General features: G+C 42.1%; 1 protein-coding gene and 1 long non-coding RNA gene across 2 annotated transcripts; one reads left to right on the top strand and one right to left on the bottom strand.

Annotated features, from left to right (window-relative positions):
* Nucleotides 1-5,387: 5,387 nt before the first annotated feature.
* Nucleotides 5,388-11,089, bottom strand: LOC115401200 (uncharacterized). Its single transcript, XR_003932872.1, has 3 exons — nucleotides 10,935-11,089; nucleotides 6,702-6,704; nucleotides 5,388-5,400 (listed from the first exon to the last, which is right to left on the bottom strand). It is a non-coding gene; the product is annotated as an uncharacterized LOC115401200 (long non-coding RNA).
* Nucleotides 11,090-17,024: 5,935 nt separating this feature from the next.
* Nucleotides 17,025-18,441, top strand: LOC115400959 (zinc finger BED domain-containing protein 4-like). Its single transcript, XM_030109046.1, has 2 exons — nucleotides 17,025-17,173; nucleotides 17,489-18,441. Exons 1-2 carry the CDS (start codon nucleotides 17,076-17,078, stop codon nucleotides 17,973-17,975), a joined length of 585 nt encoding a protein of 194 aa, XP_029964906.1. The 5' UTR covers nucleotides 17,025-17,075; the 3' UTR covers nucleotides 17,976-18,441.
* Nucleotides 18,442-20,151: the final 1,710 nt, after the last annotated feature.

Raw genomic sequence — 20,151 nt, forward strand, 5'->3', positions numbered from 1 at the left:
ATGAAGAAACTAATATTTTGATGTTAAGGAAAAGGTGAATTTAGCAAAGTCACCCTTTCCAGGGCTATTTGTTTTGTGAAAGTGTTCAGTCCTGTTATAATTCTAAGTTAAACAGATCATGTTTTATGACCACATAATAACAACTTTAACCTAAAATATTTAAAAAAACAAACGAAAAAAAAAAAACCAGAACCAACTGATGTTGGTTGTCTTGTTCTAAAACAAACAAACAAAAAAAAAGCCACCTGAATTCACTGGTTTTTAAACATATTAAACATTTAGATCCCTCACTGAACCTCTTTGGAGAATCATTCATTATTCATCTTATTTAGTGTTCCCTTCGGGCTGCTGCAGAGCTGTCGGGGGTCAGGAACCCTTCTCATGTACTTGCGGTGGTTATGGGTAATCCGTGGCGAGTCCCAGACACCAGCTTGACTCTGTAACCTCGGCCTTAACTGTAAAATATACAGCAATGATCGTTCTCATGTAGAAAATCTCATTAAACTAACTACCCTCCACGTGAACTCTCTCCCAGCACCCCTCTCACTGGCAGGTCATGGCGACAACGACCAGCAAAATTTATAGTATCTAGGAAGGTCAGGCCTGAAATTGAACCCACAACCTTCATTCTATGACGCAACATTGCATTTACAGTGTTCATGGTTAAACAGATGAGCATTGATTTGTTCTGCATGTCGACCACCTGCCTTTATCAACACTGAGTAGTGATAATAAACGTGATTCACATTCATGTGACATTTCATGTTCTGAGATGATGGATCCCATGAACTCTTGAAAATCTGAGTTCAGTCAATGCCTTTAAGATCTCAGAATAAAGCATAGCATTCAGAAATTTATAATACCTGCTGACCAATGACGAATGTCTTGCATCTGTTCTCAGTGTAACTGTACTGTTGTGTGTAAATACGTAAAATATGATGTTCTGGTTTGACTCGTCAGCTTCCTCGTGCACTTTAATGGACCCACTCACATGGCACAGATTTACGACATCCATGCATCGTGTAGAGAGATTAAATTTGGTGTAGAGGCTCTGACCCCATGAGCAAACACCCTGCTCAGCTCTGCAGACATTTGGGGGAAAGGCTGTAATTAACTTCCCCTCAAAATCGCATTAGATACAGAGTCTGGTGCCAGCTGCTGTGTGGCAGCTATCACGCCAGGGCAGAACTCCTGCCACCAAGTGGTCACGTCAGGAGGAAGACCCTCTAAAGTTACAAAGTGATTACCGATAATATGATAATCTGAATAATATTTTTTTCTGAACATTATATTTACATGATCAGTAAATTCTTGGCGGGATGAATGGCTTGTAAGTGTTGTGCTGTATGATGCAAATTGATCATAGCATACTGAAATAGCAGTGCGTGTGAAAACTGACACAGGTACTGTATCTGTCTGCCTTTGCAGACACGGCATAAAATATAAGGACCATTCAGTTTGGAACGTTATTTCCTTGTTGTGACAATTGTTCTCGGCAGAAAATAATAATAAAAATAATTTGAAAACTTCACAAACTGCAGACTGAGAAGCCCACAGCTGAACAAGAGTGTTAACCGGTAAAATAATGAAACACGACATTGTAACAGGGAGCGAGTGAAACCTTCTGTGCTCAGTGAAATTTTTTTGTATGTTCCTGTTGTCATTTTAGGTCTGTTGTCTAAAGGTGGGCAAAATAAGCTTCGGCTTTAGCCCTAAACCCTTTTCAGTCAACAAGTTAACCATGTATGTGTGTACGCATGCACATGTACATATGTATATATGACCATGTATATATATTAGGGATGGGACGAGATCTCGCGAGATCGCAATGCCGCGAGATCTCGCGAGATCGAATGCCGTGTCGTCTCGATCTCGTGGACTCAATCTCGCGAGACATCTCGTCCCGTGACATTTTTGTCTCGTCCCACCCCTAATATATATGTGTGTGTATGTGTGTGTGTATATATAGATACATGTCTTGCTTGCTATGTATTTCTTATTATCTATTTAATTTTTTGTTGTGCTTCATGGCCGAAAAAAAAAAAAAAAAAAAAAATTGCCTTTATATCAGTTTTCTCTAATACGTTAAGATCACATTGAAACATTAAACAAGCGAAGCCTCTCTAGGAATCCCTTGGTGGCGTTTAGACAGTGAACTGTGGTTAGAGTGAGACTTCAACCATAAAATACAATCAGCGATAAGGGCACAGAAGTGGTTTGAAACTTCCTCAAAATTCTTCACAGTTGAGTTGTAGCCGAAAGAGCCGCGGCCTTGAATAACGTCCGTGCATCAAGCAGTTCTGCAGTCTCACCATGCAGCTCGGCTCCCACTCTGAATCCTCACCAGCAGCGTGACTTTGCAGACTTTTCCGATGCATGTGGGCTTTGACAAAATGCATGAGGACTGAGTACCTGCGGCTGCCGGCTCACAAACAGTAATCAGTTGTGATTGGTGGTAGTGAGAGTCAACAGGAGAGGCGGGGGTGGTGATGGAGGGCAGAGGGGGTGATGGAGGAGCTCCTTACCAGATGAGTAATCTGGCCTAAGGAGCTGCTATACTTCATTAACCCCTCAACTCCTTGTTGTTTTGATTTGTTTTTTTTAGGGGGGTGGGTTCGTCTCGTTCTGGCTCTCCACCAAGTTCTCACAGACATCGTCCTTTATCTTCAAAAAGGATACAAAAAAGGATTTGTTGACCAAGTTTTTTAGTCAGGCACTTAGTTTATTTGTTGAATTGATAAATCTCCCTTTGATTATGAAATCTTGACCTGCCCTTCAAAAAAGTCTGCTTATAAAATCAATGCAATATAAAATAATTTTTTTGTGGTTATGCAAAAATATCCACCATAATGAGCTAACTTATGCTCATTATAAAGGTTAAAAATATATTTGCGAGAAGGTATGTTTTCATAGAACAATTAGCACTTTTACACCCAACTCATTAGATCATAAAAGTAATCTGTTTTCAATAAAGGTAAGAAAACATGAAGGGAAAAGGTGTCCTCCATCAAACACACGCTGCCCTGCTGCTGCACCTACTGACGAGTGTGTTTCAATCGCATAATGTACATTAAAATGTCTCATCGCAGGAACATCCCTCCATGTATTAAGTTTTCGGAGGACTTATGCTCTTACCTAAAGTAGCTTTCGGCTCTTTGATCTTTCACTATATCTGCTCCTTATCAGTAAGTCGACCAATCTTTTCAATATGCACCGCCGGCTCTGTATGATTTCTCCCTGGTCTATCATACAGAATGAGTGAGTGACCCTTGACTCCGAGGAGCTGAAGACTGGAGGCGAATCAGACTCTGGTTTTCTCCAGATAGCACGTCTGCGCTTGAGTCATTGTGAATGTCTGAGTGTGTGAGACTGAAGGAGGGAGACAAACAGAGAGAAGCGGAGCGTAATTTCAAAAGTTGTTTTTTTTTTTATCCCCCCCCCTCCTTCTCCTCAGACTCGCAGCACTTTCATTTCTCACTCTTATCAGGACCGCATAGGGCATGAAATGTAAACCTTGCTCCAGGTACGGCTGCCTCGCTAAGAAGTCAAGGCACAAAATCTCTTAGTGTTACAAATAAACAGCAGCTTGATTTTTAGCTTTGAATCAAAGTGTGTGTGTGAGGGCAGCGGCAGCCTGAGGACACCGAGCCAAATATCTGCTCATTTACACTTTCAACTGTGCATTCAAAGGGAAATCGTCACTGTGTGCATATTTTAAACTTCTGATGAGAGGACGGCTTGAGATATCAGGCATGTGAGCGAAATTAGAAATTCTTTGATAAACACTGCCTGTTTCGGAACTTTCACTCAACATGCGCTCACTGCACCAAGTGATTTATCACAGATCACAGAGTGTTTATATACCACACACACACACACACACACACACACACACACACACACACACACACACACACATACACACACACACACACACTAGAAAGAGATTCTGCATTAATGAGGCACTGCTCTGTGTTTGACATGATCTTAATGACATTATGAGATTTCTGTTGTACTAACAGCTATTCCTTTTCAAGACTGCATTTCATTTTAATCTACACTTCCTTTGGTTAAACCCTGTAAAGTATTTTGTGACGGCTACTTTTTGGAAAAAAAATATTTAATTTGTCATTAATATTGCAGTCAGAGAACACCTCTGCAACAGAGACTCATAATAATTTCAGAATACACAGAAAAAGTAATAAAATGACCCTTCAAGGCTTTTCTGTGCAGTTCAGTCATTTGAAAATGAAAAGAATAATCTTTTAAAGGCTGGACTCAAAGACATTGGTTTCAGTTTAATCCTACAGCATAACCTTTATTGAGCTCTGCATGACTTATGCAGGATTTCTTTAGTTTTCGATGCTTCTTTTCGTGCTTATTCCTTCAACCTCAATAGGAGAGGGGATGAGGAATGCAGAGAATAAGTAAACCCCATGGCTTCGAAAGAAAAAACAAGCCACCATGGTTGTATGGGAAAATGCATCATCAAAAATGCATTTGCATTTCAGCTGGAAACCTGCCCTTTATGGATTTAAAAAAAAATGGGTTTATATAATCACTACCTCACTGCTGCCGACTCTCGATTCACATGGTCAGAGGCTTAATGTGAAATCTTGATGACAAACTTTCACAGCTGACAGAGCGACGGCTCACTGTGGGAACCAGGACACACTGCACCGAGGAATCTGCAGATGATTATTAAGACAGAACTCAAAATGACTATCATCCTGACACGGGGGTCAAACTCAAGCACTTTCCTTTTCGAGCAATCACATCTTCTCCGCACCATCCTCCATCCAGTGGAGATCAGAGCTGTGGTAATACCGCTACGTGATGGTCTTATATTAAAAACCTAAATTAAGTTGCTCATTGTACATCCACCTGTGTGATCAAGTGTCTGAAATCTTCATTTGCTACGGGTGAATGACGATGAACTCTTCATTATGAGAAGGATTGGTTTGTCATGGCTCGTTAGGTTGACACCATCCTGTTTGACAATGCTGGTAGAGACTCAATCCACTGAGATTCAATGTGTTGGAAAGGTTTTTTTTTTTTCCATTATTTTGCAGAACACAGATTGTTATGTGGTCATGGAGTTTGTATCTGCAATGCTTGTCATTTCATTATCATGATTAATGTGGAGCTCAGTATTATCTTCATTCAGAAAATGTCATTTATTGCTCTGAGTCACTCTGACAATATCCCGGATAGCAAAAAATAATCATGGAAACAAGGAAAATTCATCATTGAGCATGTTGCATTTCTGTTGACTCAATTACAGTTGCTCTTTTTGAAAAGCATACATTGAACTTCCTTCATTATACTTTTTTTTTCCTCAGAATGTGAAAATTGGAGAGTTGTATGTACATAACCACATCTATGTTTTCCATCAGCCTACTTGGTTGACATTTATCCTTAAATTCTGAATAAAATGAATAAACACACACATAACCACATCATGAGTAAGCCGGAGCTGGAGGAGGTCCAATGTTTTGCTGCACCGTGGATTCTGGCATCTTTCTCTCAGAATCAGGAATAACTTCTGCAGCGGTTTGATTGACAGCCGGTCGGTTCAACCAGCTTCAGCTTCCTATGTACTTCAGTGAGCCCTGGTCACCCTTGACCCCATCTCCAATTCGCACCTTTTCTAGTCTTGGACCACTTTGTACAGAGCTGCAGTTATGAGATGCTCTGATACAGGCATCCAGCCAGCACAGTTTTCCCATAATTAAGCCCTCTCGTATTTACGTAGAAACTATTTTCTTGCCTGTAAAACCTCGAGTTTAAGTGCACAATATTCATCTGCTGAGTAATAAATCCCACCTCTAGCAGGCCCTGTGATTTCTTTTCACTTCACCTGTCAGCAGTCACAATCTGCTCCATTCCTGAAACTGCACATATGAACATGTGATCTAAAAAAATGGAGCGGTGTGTACAAGAGGCAAGAAAGCGAGTATCTAACCCAAACAGCAAAGACATTAATATCATCTACTTCAAAGTATTTATTGCAAATCATATGTTCACCTCATATTGTGTGGCTCTATTTTACATTTCTGAAGGTTATGTTCAGTTGAAAAGGCGGCTGTCAGGGTCACCCACAGGAAATGTGTTTTGATGTTAAAAGACACCATGAAATGAAAAGTCCGATTCATTCTCAGTGCTGCTGTGTCACTTGCATTCTGACAAACTCCTTTTAATATTATCCATCCCAATTTCTTTATAGTGCCACTAGCAACACGTTCGTGTCTGAGCTGGACCCCGGGAAGTTATCGGGGCCCCTCGCTACCCTCAGAGGTGAAGAAGGCGTTCGTGTTTGATGGGGAATTTGTCTTTGCCCTAAATTATTCACAAAGGCATATTATTATTCATGAGAAAGTCCATTTGGATCAAGTGCTACCTCTATATTTTCCTGTTATTGTCTTCTCCCCTAAAGCGGTTCCCATGCCTGACTTATTCATGTGTCGAGCAAGCTGTGACACGTGGAGACAAGTCCAAGGACAATATCTCATTAAATAGTCATATGTAGCATCAAGAGGAACTCCTCAAGGACACAATCACTTTCAGCAGCACAGTCTAACGCATCAATACGTATGTCTGTTGATCCGTGGCAGAGAGGGATGTGTGAAATAGGCTGATGAAGAGTTTATATGTGGAGTTAACGTGGTGAACTGACCCAGCTGGAGGCGGAGCGCGTTGACGGTCTCCAAACGACTTCTGTTGACGGATTGATTGATAATCACGCTGATTGTATTATAATTATCTGTCAAATGTGCAATGTCTGTAACTTCCAATACCAAACACACATGTCTGCAAACAAACATGCACTCTGCTTTGAAAACTTGTACCTCGGCAGCCACCTCACTCCACTGGGTATGTAGCACCACGTGACACGCATGCACGCACACACGCACACACACACACACACGTTGTGAATGATGAATAAAAACCTGAGAGTCTGGTAACATACACACTAATTTCTACAGCCATCACTCATGTCGAACGGCTGTAACTACGAGAAAAATCTGTACCTGAGGAGGTGGTGGTCTCGACTGTCACCACCATGTCCCTGAGCAAAGACCCTTGACCCCCATCTGCTCCCTGGAGAGCTGTAATACGACTGCACCTCTGCATCCTAGAGATAGGATTGCTCAGTGTAGAATAAGGAACTTTCCTGGGAAAAATAAAAGTATAATTAGTTTATCTGAAGGCACAGAACAAACAGATCAGACCAGCAAATCACATGTCTTCACAGACAGAAGATTTTCATTGTATGAAGAGTATTACTGGAATGGCAGTCAATCCACTCCAACAACAAAGACAAACATCATGTACTCATCCAACTGAAGTCAATACCACATGCTTACCTCAGCAAAATCACAAGTCTCAGCTGAGGCCTATTTCTGCTCTGCTCTCATTTATGTAGACAATATACATCTACTCGATTGTTTGAGCGAAGCTGAATCATAAAAGAGAAAAAGTTGCCAAGAGAATCAACTAAAAAGCTCATTCCAATATGAAACTAAATTTAAATCCCTGTGAGTCACCACAGGAAGAGAGGTGATTAGAAAATGAAAATAAGGAAAGTAGTCATATTTCCCTGTACTGTTTGAGAAGAAATAATTAATAGCAAAATAACAGTTAATGAAACATGCCATTTCAGGAACTTAATTTAACAAGGATGAACATAAAACATGATGACAATAATGTTTAAAGCTGAATATAACAGGAAGAAAACTTGTTGACATCTAGCACCTTTTTCAAGGTGAAAGTTTTCCAGTGATTTAAGTCAGACCAGTGGTCCGTGGACCACATGCGACCCGTGAAGTTCACACTGAAAGACTTGACTTTGATTCAAACCCACATCATTGTTGTTTGCAAAGCTATACATCCCTGTACGGTCCCATACTGTTTATTTCAGGGATAAATGATGATGATCAGAAGGATTCATTTTGAATGAAATTATAGTTGAACACTTTCATAACATGAGCTGCAGATATAATGAAGAAATCCCTGTTGTTAATGTGCTTAGTTGATTTTTGGCTTATTGGACGCCGTCACTCCTATCAAAATGAAAGACATCTCACTTTGACCTAAAAGAACAGAAACGCATCTTTCAAGGTAAAACACAGCAGGACAGTTTGCTTCCTGCTGCTTTTTATGACAGTTATGTCAGAAGGAAATATACGACAGCTGATTGTCGTGGTTCAAGCTGATGAAACATCTGTTAGATGGATATAGCAGTGTAGGCTTTACCTGGTTTGGTGCAGTTCGTTGGAAAATCATCCAAATAATGTAACTTAAATGGTGGTAATTCGTCATAGTTTTTCACCATTTTGTGTTCCACTCCTGGTTTCTCACCCTTAAATTAAATCAGATTTTATTTCAGTGCCTGAAACATAACAAGAGGATTTATGAATAGAAAATAATTCAGCAATATTCTTCCAGCATGTAACAAAGAAAGGCTACACAGTTCTGTGACCCTTTGGAAAAGAAACTGTGCAAAGTTGCATTAATAAACAATCAAATTAGAATAAACTGCAAATAGAAGCAGAGGCGTCTGGATGTTCAGGGTCAAAACAACTACAAGAATAGTTAAACTGACGTAAACCAACAAACAAAACTGTAAACCCCGAGCCTCCATGGCTAAACACTAAACATGGATAAATTATACAGAAGGCAAAGATCCACTACAAAGCTTCTTCATCTTATCTGACGGCTGACGCAGAAGAGCTACTGAAGAAGTCAAACACCGAGTTGTGCTCGTCCGGCTGTGTTACAGCCTCACAAAGCATCCTGGAGCCAAATCACAAGAAGTGTTTATTTGACTGATGCTTTTTTTTAACAAAGGTCACCACTGCAAATCACACTGTAGACTAGTTTTTTTTGTTCATGCCTGATGCCAGGTCCTTCACACTAGGGGTCAAGACTTCATCCAATGCACCAAGGAGTACAAGTTCAAAAAAAGGTTCACTTGACTGAGTGCCTGATGGGGTGGAGGTGTGAGCGATTACAGCTCTCAGAGGTGTGGATGACTTGTAAACTGAAAGAGGGTGGAACTGTGTCCCCCCCGCCCCACTGAGGCCAAAAAGTCAGTGGATGTAAGAGAAGTGTACACTAGAGAAGATGTCTCTTTGTTACTGAGTGGGGAAGTTATGCACAGATTTTCAAAGCTCTTTCAATACGGATGTTGAATAAAACTTAAACCTAATCTGCAAATGTGCATAAATATTCTTAATTGTGGTTGGATTGGACCTGAATCCTGTAGAGCGGCAGAGAGAACAACACTGGACCAACACACACACTTCCTCTTTGTATATTAATAGATATGTCGGCGATCTTTCATGAATATTTAATCTGTTTTCAACCTGCTTGTACCAATAATACCTTCATTTTGTGTATTTAATTAGGATATTTTGTTACCTATGTCTTTTTCTGCTATATATTAGCGTAAATGTTGCTATTATTCTATATACTGATATTTAGGTATTATATATTTGAATTAATTAAATCCATGATGAGAACTTGTACTACAGAAGTTGAAAATGAACAGTCAGCAGTGAATAGAGAAAGTGTTGGGCCATCTCCTTAGCGGCCTGTCATCTTTGTGGATGGAGATGAACTTCACTGTGTCTCCGGGCTGGTTAAGTGTCTCTGTCTCTATCTTGGCTTTTGTTCTTAAATAATAAGTGGCACGACTTCAGCCGACTGTCTCACAGTGGCCACTTCCTGCCACAAAACTGTCACAGATCATCACAGCTAAAAGCATCATGTCACGACTGTAACGGCGTCACACTCCCCTCCAAATCTGCTCAGCTTAGTGTTTGGATGTTTGAGCCTCACTGTGCACAAAGCTGTAAAATGTGTGCAGAGTTTACCACTGAAAAGCAAGGATTCACTTAACACCACAACGAGCACGAGAGCCAATAATCATCTAATATGCTCTTTGAACAAGTGTGATATGGAAGCAGTCGACAGACCATCTGAAACATCTTACATCTGGCATTTGAAGTTGTGAAATATACCCAGTTGCATTTTGAAAATGCATTTTAAATGTTTGTTATCTGTAGTCAATAGGACCACTGTTTTACATGAAAGCAATAGACTGGAATCCAAGCAGTCCTTTTGAAAGAGTCTGTATCTCCTTCTAGAAGGAAGGCTGGAGGATAGCAAGTAACGTCCAAAGGGGGATTCAGCCTTCAAAACGGAGCTGGTTTTCTTCCGTATGGAGATGTGCCAGCCTCACCGCCTGCTGCAGGTCCTTCCTGTTCCGAACTCTGATATCAGACACCATATTATAAAGTATTAAACCAAAGCAGTTTATTATGGTAATATAGTCTAAATATTCCTACAAGTGACCTTAACTGTAAAAATTATCTCTTTTCAGGCAAAATTGGAAAAGTGCCAAAAGCATGAACAGTGGATCAACACTGGCCAAATGACTTGAATGAGTCCGCCTGTCATTCAGGTGTAGCATTCAGCCTGCTTTTCAGTCCAGTGCAGGAATTGACAGAAACTGATGAGATTAGATTAAACCAATCTGAGGGATTTTCACTACACTGCTTCATCGATGTGCAGTCAGACTACTTACTCTGGCTCTTCTCTTATTTTCTGGATTCAACTGATTCTGATTTGGATTTTAAGCTTTCACAACAGGGGGTTCTATGAAGTAGGTTATTTCCAGGTTACGTTACAGAAAACTTACGCTGAATCCCATTTCACCCCTTAGCCCTCCGGCTTGGCCCTTCCCCTCGTTTTGTGCGTTCACGCGTAGGGGTAGGAGTGTCCCAGTTGTCATTATGACGTAGGGGTTGGGCCAAGGGGGAGGGCCAGTCACCTCTCCAAAAGGAGATTCTCCCGAGGCACACTTCAAACGGAGGGGTATGATCCAGTGGCGGCTGGTGGCGAGGGGCGCTTGTTTTGTCAGCCTACACCGTGAGTGGCGGGCGGGGTGAATTCACTAACGCATTGGCGGGAGCGATCGTTTCCGCACCCGTGCATTCCAGGCGCATTACAAACACAACAGATAGACGATTATTTTCAATAAACTGGTTTCTTCAACACTGCCCGCCTGGAATGCGCGGGAGGGAAACGAGCGCTCCTGCCAATGCGGAAGTGAACTAACCCCGCCCGCCAGTCACGGTGTAGGCGGACAAAACAAGCGCCCCTTGCCACCGGCCGCCACTGGATGACAGATTTCCCAGAAAGCGTTCCAAGATCGGCAATATGGCGGCATCCGCAATGAAAGAAGTTCATAAATGTAAGTATTTTGTCAATGGGGTATTTTCACAGCTTCACTACTTCCTGAAAATAGCTGTGCACATTCATTTCCTGTCTTACATTATTGGCCAAACTGATTAATCCAGGTGTGTCTGGTTTAGACTGCTGCAACAAGACACACCTGGATTAATAATTTTGGCCAATAATGCAAGACAGGAAATGAATGTGCACAGTTAATTTCAGGAAGTAGTGGAGCTGTGAAAATGGCCCATTAATAAAGTTTTAAAATTTAAGAAAAACATTCTTCTTCGGCAAAATATTGTCACATCTGCCTACGTCATCGGCAGCGGCGACTACTGATGACGTACGCGATTGTCGAAGGGGTGTTCCAATTCGGAGGGGTTCACTTTCGGCCCTACCCCTTAGCACTCCATTTCAAAGGGGTAGGGCCAAAGGGGAGGGCTAGAAAGACAAATGGGATTGGGCCTTAGTGATAACATGAGTTACATCTTTCCAAGGAAGGCAGCTTGCAAAAAAAAAGGAAGCCTCATTTCACCGCCCGTTTTTTTTTTTTTAGCCTTTCCTAAGGCTGCCATGCTTGAGTTCTCAAACAGTGTCTCTGAGGTTGCATCCTCTCAAATATGTATGCTGACACTGAGCAGAGCCGCTACAAGAAGTCTGAGAAAGAGTGACAATAATGTTTTAGGACACAGAGCTGTTCTGTTCAATGATGTATGTGCGTTGATTTAACCGGAGGGCCGAGACAGTGTAGCAGTGGTTAGTACCGTTACATGAGTTTGATTCCAAGCTGAGCTGAAAGGTGTTTTCATGTTCTTCCTGCACTTGCATAGGTCTTACAGGTGTCTTGGCTCCTAATCAGGACCTATGTGAGGGTAATTGATGACCCTAGATTATATGTGGAATTGACTTCAACAGCTCACAACTCAACCTGGAGAATTCAGAATAGAACAAAACAGTTGCAGAACATGGATCACTACTAGATACTGATCAGAATTAGCCATGATTGTATATGTGTCACAGCACTGTGCATTACATTACTACCCTAGGCCCTATTCTGACAGCGCAACGCAGAGATCGCAAGCTGGCGTAGGCCTCGTATTCATATTTTCAACAGGCGCAACAGGGGTTGTCAACCGCTCCGCAGCGCTTGCACCAAGATGGGCGTGGCCGTGCACCAGGGGGAGGTGTTGACAGATTCAGCTGGGTGCACAAGGTGTGCGCCAGCTGGGGAGAGGGTCTGGTGATAATTTGTCTGAGAAAAACTCATAGGCAGGTTTCCAGTGTGTCAGTGCAATTGAAGATACACAAAATCACTTATGAAGCATTTTTTTAAATGTAAATGATCTTTTGTAATAATTATGGTGGATGTCTGTTTTTTTAAACCTGTCCAATGCCTCATATTAAGCCACACTACACACTAGAGGAATTTTTCAATCTTCCCCGATTCAGAGACCACACACTAGAAGACAACAGAACACAGATCACAAAAGATTTTCCTCTTCTGATCTTCTAGCTCACCACACACAAGAAGATTCTTCATCAGAGAACCAGCTCCTTGCTCTCCCAAATCTGGCGTAGTAGTAGTAGTAGTCAAGTAGTTGAGCGGTTTCCCTTCATTCCTGTATTTACGTTCATCTCCACTATCAATAATAAGTGGAGAGCTCATTCCCTCAGGTCACTCATTCATATCAGCATCTCCTTCAGCGCAAACCCCAACTCCTCTCGCGCCACGCAGCACAGACTGTGAGGACTGTCTGTCGGAAAATGTAAATGGTACAGGACAGAAGAGGGCAACATAGATTTATATAATTTTCTTAGAATTTGCCCTCTGTCATCTAGCGATTTTTAGGACAGTCAATAGCTACTTTACTTACTGGGGAGTTGGCAACACTGGGTACTGGGAGCCATCGACTGCACACATGTGCATGTAGCACTTGCGTCACTAATTCTCAAGTAACTCCGGCCACTGGACCAGCTCTACAACCCCTAGCAAAAAGTATGGAATCACCAGTCTTGGAAGAGCACTCACTCAGACATTTTATTCTGTTGAACAAACTCAGATAAAAATCATGAAACAATAATGGAGTTTTTCAAAAGTGCAACTCCTTAGCATCCAGAAACACTAAAAGAAATGAAGAAAAAAACATTGTGCTGGTCAGTAAATGTTACTTTTATAGAGCAAGCACAGGGAAAAAAATATGGAATCACTCAATTCTGAGGAAAAAAAATTGGAATCACTCCATTTTGAGTAGAAAATAGGGACACACCCAGTCAATTTCCTTTCCTTAATTGGGCACCTGCCTCAGAATCCATCTGCTGGTTAGTCAGCAGTTATAAACAGTGCAGTTATCACACCTTGGAGGGCTGCTGGACCAAGTGGACTGGCAAGAATCATGACTCCAACAAGAGAGATGTCTCTTGAGACCAAAGACAGGATTATCAAACTTCTTGAAGAAGGTAACATGTACATGTAAGGTCGCCAAAGATGTGGGCTGTTCACATTCAGCTGTATCGAAGACTTGGACCAAGTACAAACAGCATGGGAAGGTTGTTAAAGTCAAGCGTACTGGTAGACCAAGGAAGACATCTAAGCGTCAAGACAAACAACTAAAGGCCATATGTCTTGAAAACAGAAAATGCACAACAAGACAAATGAAGAAGAAATGGTAGGAAGCTGGAGTCAATGTATATGACAGAAATGTGCAAAATCGCTTAAAAGAAATGGGATTTTCATAGGCCAGTGCGGTATACCGGTTCGTACCGAAAATTGGTCTTTATTTTCGTGATATGAATTTTTCATATACCGCAATACCGGTCAGGACTTGACATTATAAATGGCTCAGTGGCCCGGGAGCACTTTTATAACCGTCCGGGCCAGCAGATTGTGCAATGCACTGGCCTATTGGGCCAGTGAAAAATAATGCCTTGAAAATAAATGAATAAATCATGTCACATTAATTCCCAATGGTACTGTGACATAAACATAGCGTTACGTTATTCCAATCAAAGACGAGGTATTATTCCTTCTGTGTGCAGCAGCGCTGTGCCCTGGAAAGCAGCTGCTGTCACACAGCAGAGCCGGCTCGCTCCCGTGGTACGTGAACGCTCGCCACTCGCTCGCCTCGCATTCACCGTCAGCGGTGCATTGCAGGAGGAGAAGAAGAGCAGAAGACGACGACACAAGTTCCACCTTACAACGATAAAAAAAAATGTTTCTTAAACCCCCAGGTCCCGGCCAAGCGCCTGGCAAAAAAGCCAAAGGAAAAAAAGAAAGTCGGAGGAGGAGGAGAGAGAGAAAGCGAGGGAGTATGAGGAGAAAAGAGTCAGAAGGTTTCAGCCTCAATGGCGAGACCGGTGGCGAGGTTCTGGGCAGGCAGAGTTTGACAGTCAGGACAGGGGTCCAGCACCAGTTACAGGCTACAGCTGGTGTTAGCAGTAGCTAGACCTAGCGTTTGTTTGCTGCAGTGCTGTGATTACTCTGGTAAGCTTTGATTTCTTATTTTATTTTATCTATTTTAGTATATCTTGTATATAAATGAAGCTCTGTTTGGTAACATCTGATCATGCCAGGCATGCAGAGAGTGCATAATGTAGATATTTCTCCTAGTTCTAGTCAGAATGGGTGATTGGTATGATACCATTTTAATATTAATCTTGATGATCATAGTGGCTAGTAGTAGTAGTTATTACTGGATCACTTTAACTTGTGAGTACAGGCAGCAGATGTTTTTTTCCTTTCTTATTTTAGGTATTCTCCACTCTACATCGGCCAGTTAGCTGAGCGCTCCACGGGCTTCGACCCTCATGAAAAGAGTTTTTGCCACCAGAGGTGTGAGAGGAGGAAGAAGGCAGAGGAAGAAGCACCTGCTGTGTTGGCTGGAGTCCATGTCAGTTGTGGCATGAATGAAGTCTTCCAGCAGCAAATGGAGAACATGTTCCACACAACGCACTATGTCGTGAAGAAAGAGAAGCCTTTCACAGACTTTCTCAACCTTGTACAGCTGAACAACAGGACGGGCTCCAACATGCCCAACTGCTATAAGTTGGACAAAGCATGTTCAAAGTGAGAACTAGTTAATAATCTAATTACTTTTTACAATTTCCAAATGACTAAAATGCACTTTTTTATTTCCTTCCCAGATTCATCGTTGACATCTACGATGCAGAGAGGGAGCAACTCCTTATTGACCTAAAGAACACACCTTTCATCAGTGTTTTGATAGATGGGGCCACTGACAGTGGTATCCTTGAAAATGAAATAGCGTATGTAAAGTACTTCACTAAGGAGAAAGGTAAGTTAGTAGGCTTTACACCGATCATATCGGCTATATCGGATCGGCCGATATTTGGCATTTTTTGTAATGATCAGGATCGGGCGTCATGTCATAAATCACCGATCGAGTAATGACGTCATGGTCGTGTTTAATTTTTTTTAATCTGTCTCATTTACTCCTAACTAGTTCACAGCATCGACTTTTTAATTTGCTTGTATCCGAGAACTAATCATTCATGATTTAAAAAAAAAAATCATTTTCGTCTTCGTGCCTCTTCCTGTTTTGAGAACCGTCGCTATGTGACGGACAATAAAGTTTCTTTGAATCTTCAGCAACATCAAGATGTCGGAGGTGTGGAAGTTTTTCACAGTGAGGGAAACAGACATAGCACAAGCTATCTGCATTATTTGCAACGCTACAGTACCTCGCGGGGGAACATCGGCAAAAAATTTCAACACGACAAATTTAATCAGGCACTTGGAAAAGATGCATCCGGAGGAGCACGTCGAGTTCAAGAAACACAGCGCGGAGAAAGAAAAAGAAAAGCAAACTCCGAAACGGATGCTAAAGCAAACAACTTTGGACAGTGCTGCTCGTCCGTACAGTCGGGACAGTGAGAAGGCAAGGGGTGGCACAAGGAGGGTGCTGGAGTTTATTGTGATGTCTGACCTGCTGTTTAACATTGTGGAGAACCCTGCATTTCAACGGCTGCTAACTTACTTTGATCCACGCTACCGCCTCCCAGGGCACACATATTGCGGTGAGACAGGTCTGAGCGAGCTACACCGGGACGTCCGTTCACGTGTAGAGAGCCTTCTGATGGAAAGCAATTCTTCTATCAGTTTAACTACAGACATTTGGTCTTCAGACGTCAGCCCAATGTCACTACTGAGTTTAACGGCCCAGTGGATTGACCCAAACTTTAAACTCCGAGCTGCGGTCCTACACGCACAGGAATTTCGCGAGTCACATTCTGCTGCAGCGTTGGTGACAAAATACGAGAACATGCTCCAGACATGGCAGATTCCCAGAGAGAGAGTCCACGTCGTACTACGGGATAATGCTGCAAACATGGCAAAAGCCATGCGTGAAGGAGGACTGCCGACTTTGCCATGCATGGCGCACACGCTTCAACTAGCGATCCACGACGGATTATTGGCACAACGCATGATAACGGACATCCTCGCGACGGGGAGACGCATCATCGGGCACTTTAAACGCTCTCCTCAAGCATATTGTGCATTTCATGATGTGCAACAACAGCTGGGCCAGAATGTTAAAAAGTTCCAGCAAGACGTCACCACCTGATGGAACAGCAGCTTTTATATGCTCCAAAGCCTGCTGGAGCAAAAACGCGCATTGGTTGCTTATGGAGCTGAGCATGAAGTTCCTGCTTCCTTCAGTGCCAACCAGTGGGGTCTGATCGAACACATCATAACAATTCTGGAACCATTCGAGGAGCTCACAAGAGCAATAAGCTCATCCACTGCAGACGTGATTCCATCAGTGTTGGCGTTAAAACGGTTCCTGAGCAGAGATGCCCCTTCAGATCGTGGTGTGATGACTGCGAAAGCTGAGCTACTGAGAGCTGTAACCAGGAGATTCGATGGGATTGAAGATGAACCCCTCTACAGTTTGGCAACTCTGTTAGACCCAAGGTGAGGAAAAAAAACATTAAAAACTAAGATAATCTGCAAAATATAATTAAAATTAATATGCAGTAATAAAATTGTCATTGAGAATAGCCTTACAACCTGATTCAGAATATCAAACGTTCTGTTAATTGGATAAAATTTATTTTATCTAGCTTATATATTTGCTTTTACACAAATGCCTCAGTGTCAACTTAACTCAAGTGTACAAGTGAAATAAAACAGACCATTTAGTTACAGTCAGTCTGATTCAAAGTTGCTCTAAAAGAACAAATGCTAAGTTAAATTAATGCAATGTCTTTTTGTTATGTTTTACCAAAGGTACAAGGATCGATGCTATTCTGCAGAGCTCAAGGCACACACACGGGAGCAGCTTTTGGAGCTGCTGGATGCACAGAGTGTCGCCGATGAAGTACAAAGACCTGAAGCCAGCAACGCAGATGAGCCAGCTGAGAAGAAAGCACGACTCGGTTCCTTGTCATCGATGTTGGGTGAGATCATGCAAGAAGAACGGCCACAGAAAGCCACTACAGCAATGTCACAGCTGAATCTCTACCTGTCAGAGCCTGTCATCCTTCAGGATGCTGACCCCCTGGCTTACTGGAGAGCCAATCAGGATCGCTTTTCTGCCCTCACCACTGCTGCAAGAGCTTACCTGTCTGCACCCTGCACTAGTGTGGACAGTGAGCGCCTATTCAGCACTGCATCCAACATCCTGGATGCTCAAAGAAGCAGGCTTTCGGCCAGGAAAGTTGAGATGCTCCTCTTTGTTAGGAAGAATCTGCCATTGATGCTTGAAAAGGCATAAGCATTTGGCCTAAGTAATGGCAAGTTTACAATCCCCCATCCCCTTTTGAATTTTATTTTACTTGTACTGTGAATTTAATTTTACTTGTACTACCTGGCTGCTATTTATTTTATTTATTGGAAATACAGGTGGCCTGGGTGCCATATTTTCTGTTGACCTGGGTGTCATTATTTATTATTTATTTTTTAGTTAAAATGGGAGCCAGTAGCCAGTGTTCTGGGGCAGCATTACTAATACTGCCCTTGTGCCCTTTATTTGCACAAGTGTGACTGTTAATGTTTTGAGAAATCATTACTGCCTTTTATTTGCACAAGTGTGTAAGTGTTAATTTCGTGGATGTATGTGAATATTTTGAGGCAGCCTTCGTTCCATTTGCACCAGAGTTACAGTCTGTGACTGTTAATTTCATTAATATGCTGCAGTACGTTTGAGGCAGGATTACTGTCCTTAATTTGCAGCATTTACTTGTTACAGGAAAGTAATTAATTACAATAAAGTAATTTAATGACTATGAGTTGTGCTGATTATTTTGTCTTGGGTTATATTATTGATTGTTCAGACTGAACTTAACTGAACTTGTCAATCCTTTAATGCCCCCTAGAGGTCATTGATGTTTAACCCTTGTATCTCAGTCAGATTGGGGCATGGCAAGATTGATACTCAGGAAACAGCACATACAGTAAGTATGTAAGTACATAAACAAGTAGTTTAACTATTGCTCCTCACATGATCGGATCGGTGATCGGTTATCGGTTTATTTAAACTCACTGATCGGTGATCGGCCCAAAAATCGTGATCGTGTAAAGCCTATAAGTTAGATGCATTGTTTATTTACTTTAGGTTTTTAGACAAAGTTTTTTTTTTTTTTTCTGAAGTTCTCAAATTACAATTTAATCTATGCTTTAGCTGTATTGATGTATTACCTTGCTTATTGTAAAACACTCTGTACTAAGAGCTTCAGCTAAATGCCTGAATTGTAACTTGTAGGTCCTGTTCAGTCCTTCCTTGGCATCGAGGATGTGAAGCATGCCCATGCAAATGGGGTGCTTTCAGCAGTTCAGTCAGGTAAGCCAATAGAACAGGTTGTTCAGTGCAGTATGATTAAGTCAGGCTGTTCTCTCCAATGAAATTGCTTTTCATTTTTCCTTGTTAAGTGTTTGAGAAAGCAGCACTGGAGAACTGGAAGGAGAAGGTTGTGTTCCTCTGTTCGGACGGTACATCTGTGAACATGGGGATAAAACATGGGGTTGCTGCAAAGCTGAAGGAGGATGTGGGACACCTGCTCTCAATCCACTGTGTGGCCCACAGGCTGGAATTAGGCATGGCGGACTCAATGAACGCACAGCCAGAGCTTAAAAAGCTGCAGGAGGTGCTGCACTTCCTGTACATGCAGCACCACTACTCCCCAAAAGCACTAAGGGAGCTGAGGGAGCTAGCTGATGCCCTGGAGGACAAGGTCCTGAATCCAACCAATCTGAAGGGGGTCAGGTAGTTGCCCTATATATAAGGCAACACAGGTATTTGTTCAATGACTGATACTTTACAAACTTTATGTAATGCAGAACAATATAATAAGTAGATATTACATAGTAAATCTGTGGTGTTGTCTTTCTCCAGATCCTGCGTAATGGGTATGGTGTCTTTGTGGCACATTTTGAGGACCAGGTCAGTCCAGAACGGACACCCAAACCTTCACCTGCGGTAGTGGGAAGGGCAAAGAATATTCTCCAGTACCTCAAAAACTGTGGGAATCTCCAGTTTATGCATTTCCTGCTCGATACACTGGAGTTTCTGAAGACCCTGAGCTTCCAGTTCAGCAGGATCAGCTGACACCAGGTAAATACTGTTTTATTATTTTTATTTTAATTGCTTTGTGTGGGCTTACAAGGTAGATGACACAGTCTCTAACCATATATACTATCAGGGGAGGCAGTGCAGTATATTGAGGCCTGCACCAGTGGCCTCACAGAGCTGTGTCTGGAGCCAGGCGAGCAGCACAGGAAGATGTTGTCTGATGCAGTGACTGGAACCTACAAAGGGGTGAAGCGCAGCAACACCTCAGACACTACACTTGCTCCTGAGAGGAAGAAAATTACAGGTTAATAAATAAATGACAACTCTTGACAGTTTTCAAATCGAGCTTTGACAATTGAAATATGGACGTTGATGTTATTTA

The sequence above is a fragment of the Salarias fasciatus genome, chromosome 14, assembly GCF_902148845.1.
Source record: "Salarias fasciatus chromosome 14, fSalaFa1.1, whole genome shotgun sequence".
NCBI lineage: Eukaryota > Metazoa > Chordata > Actinopteri > Blenniiformes > Blenniidae > Salarias > Salarias fasciatus.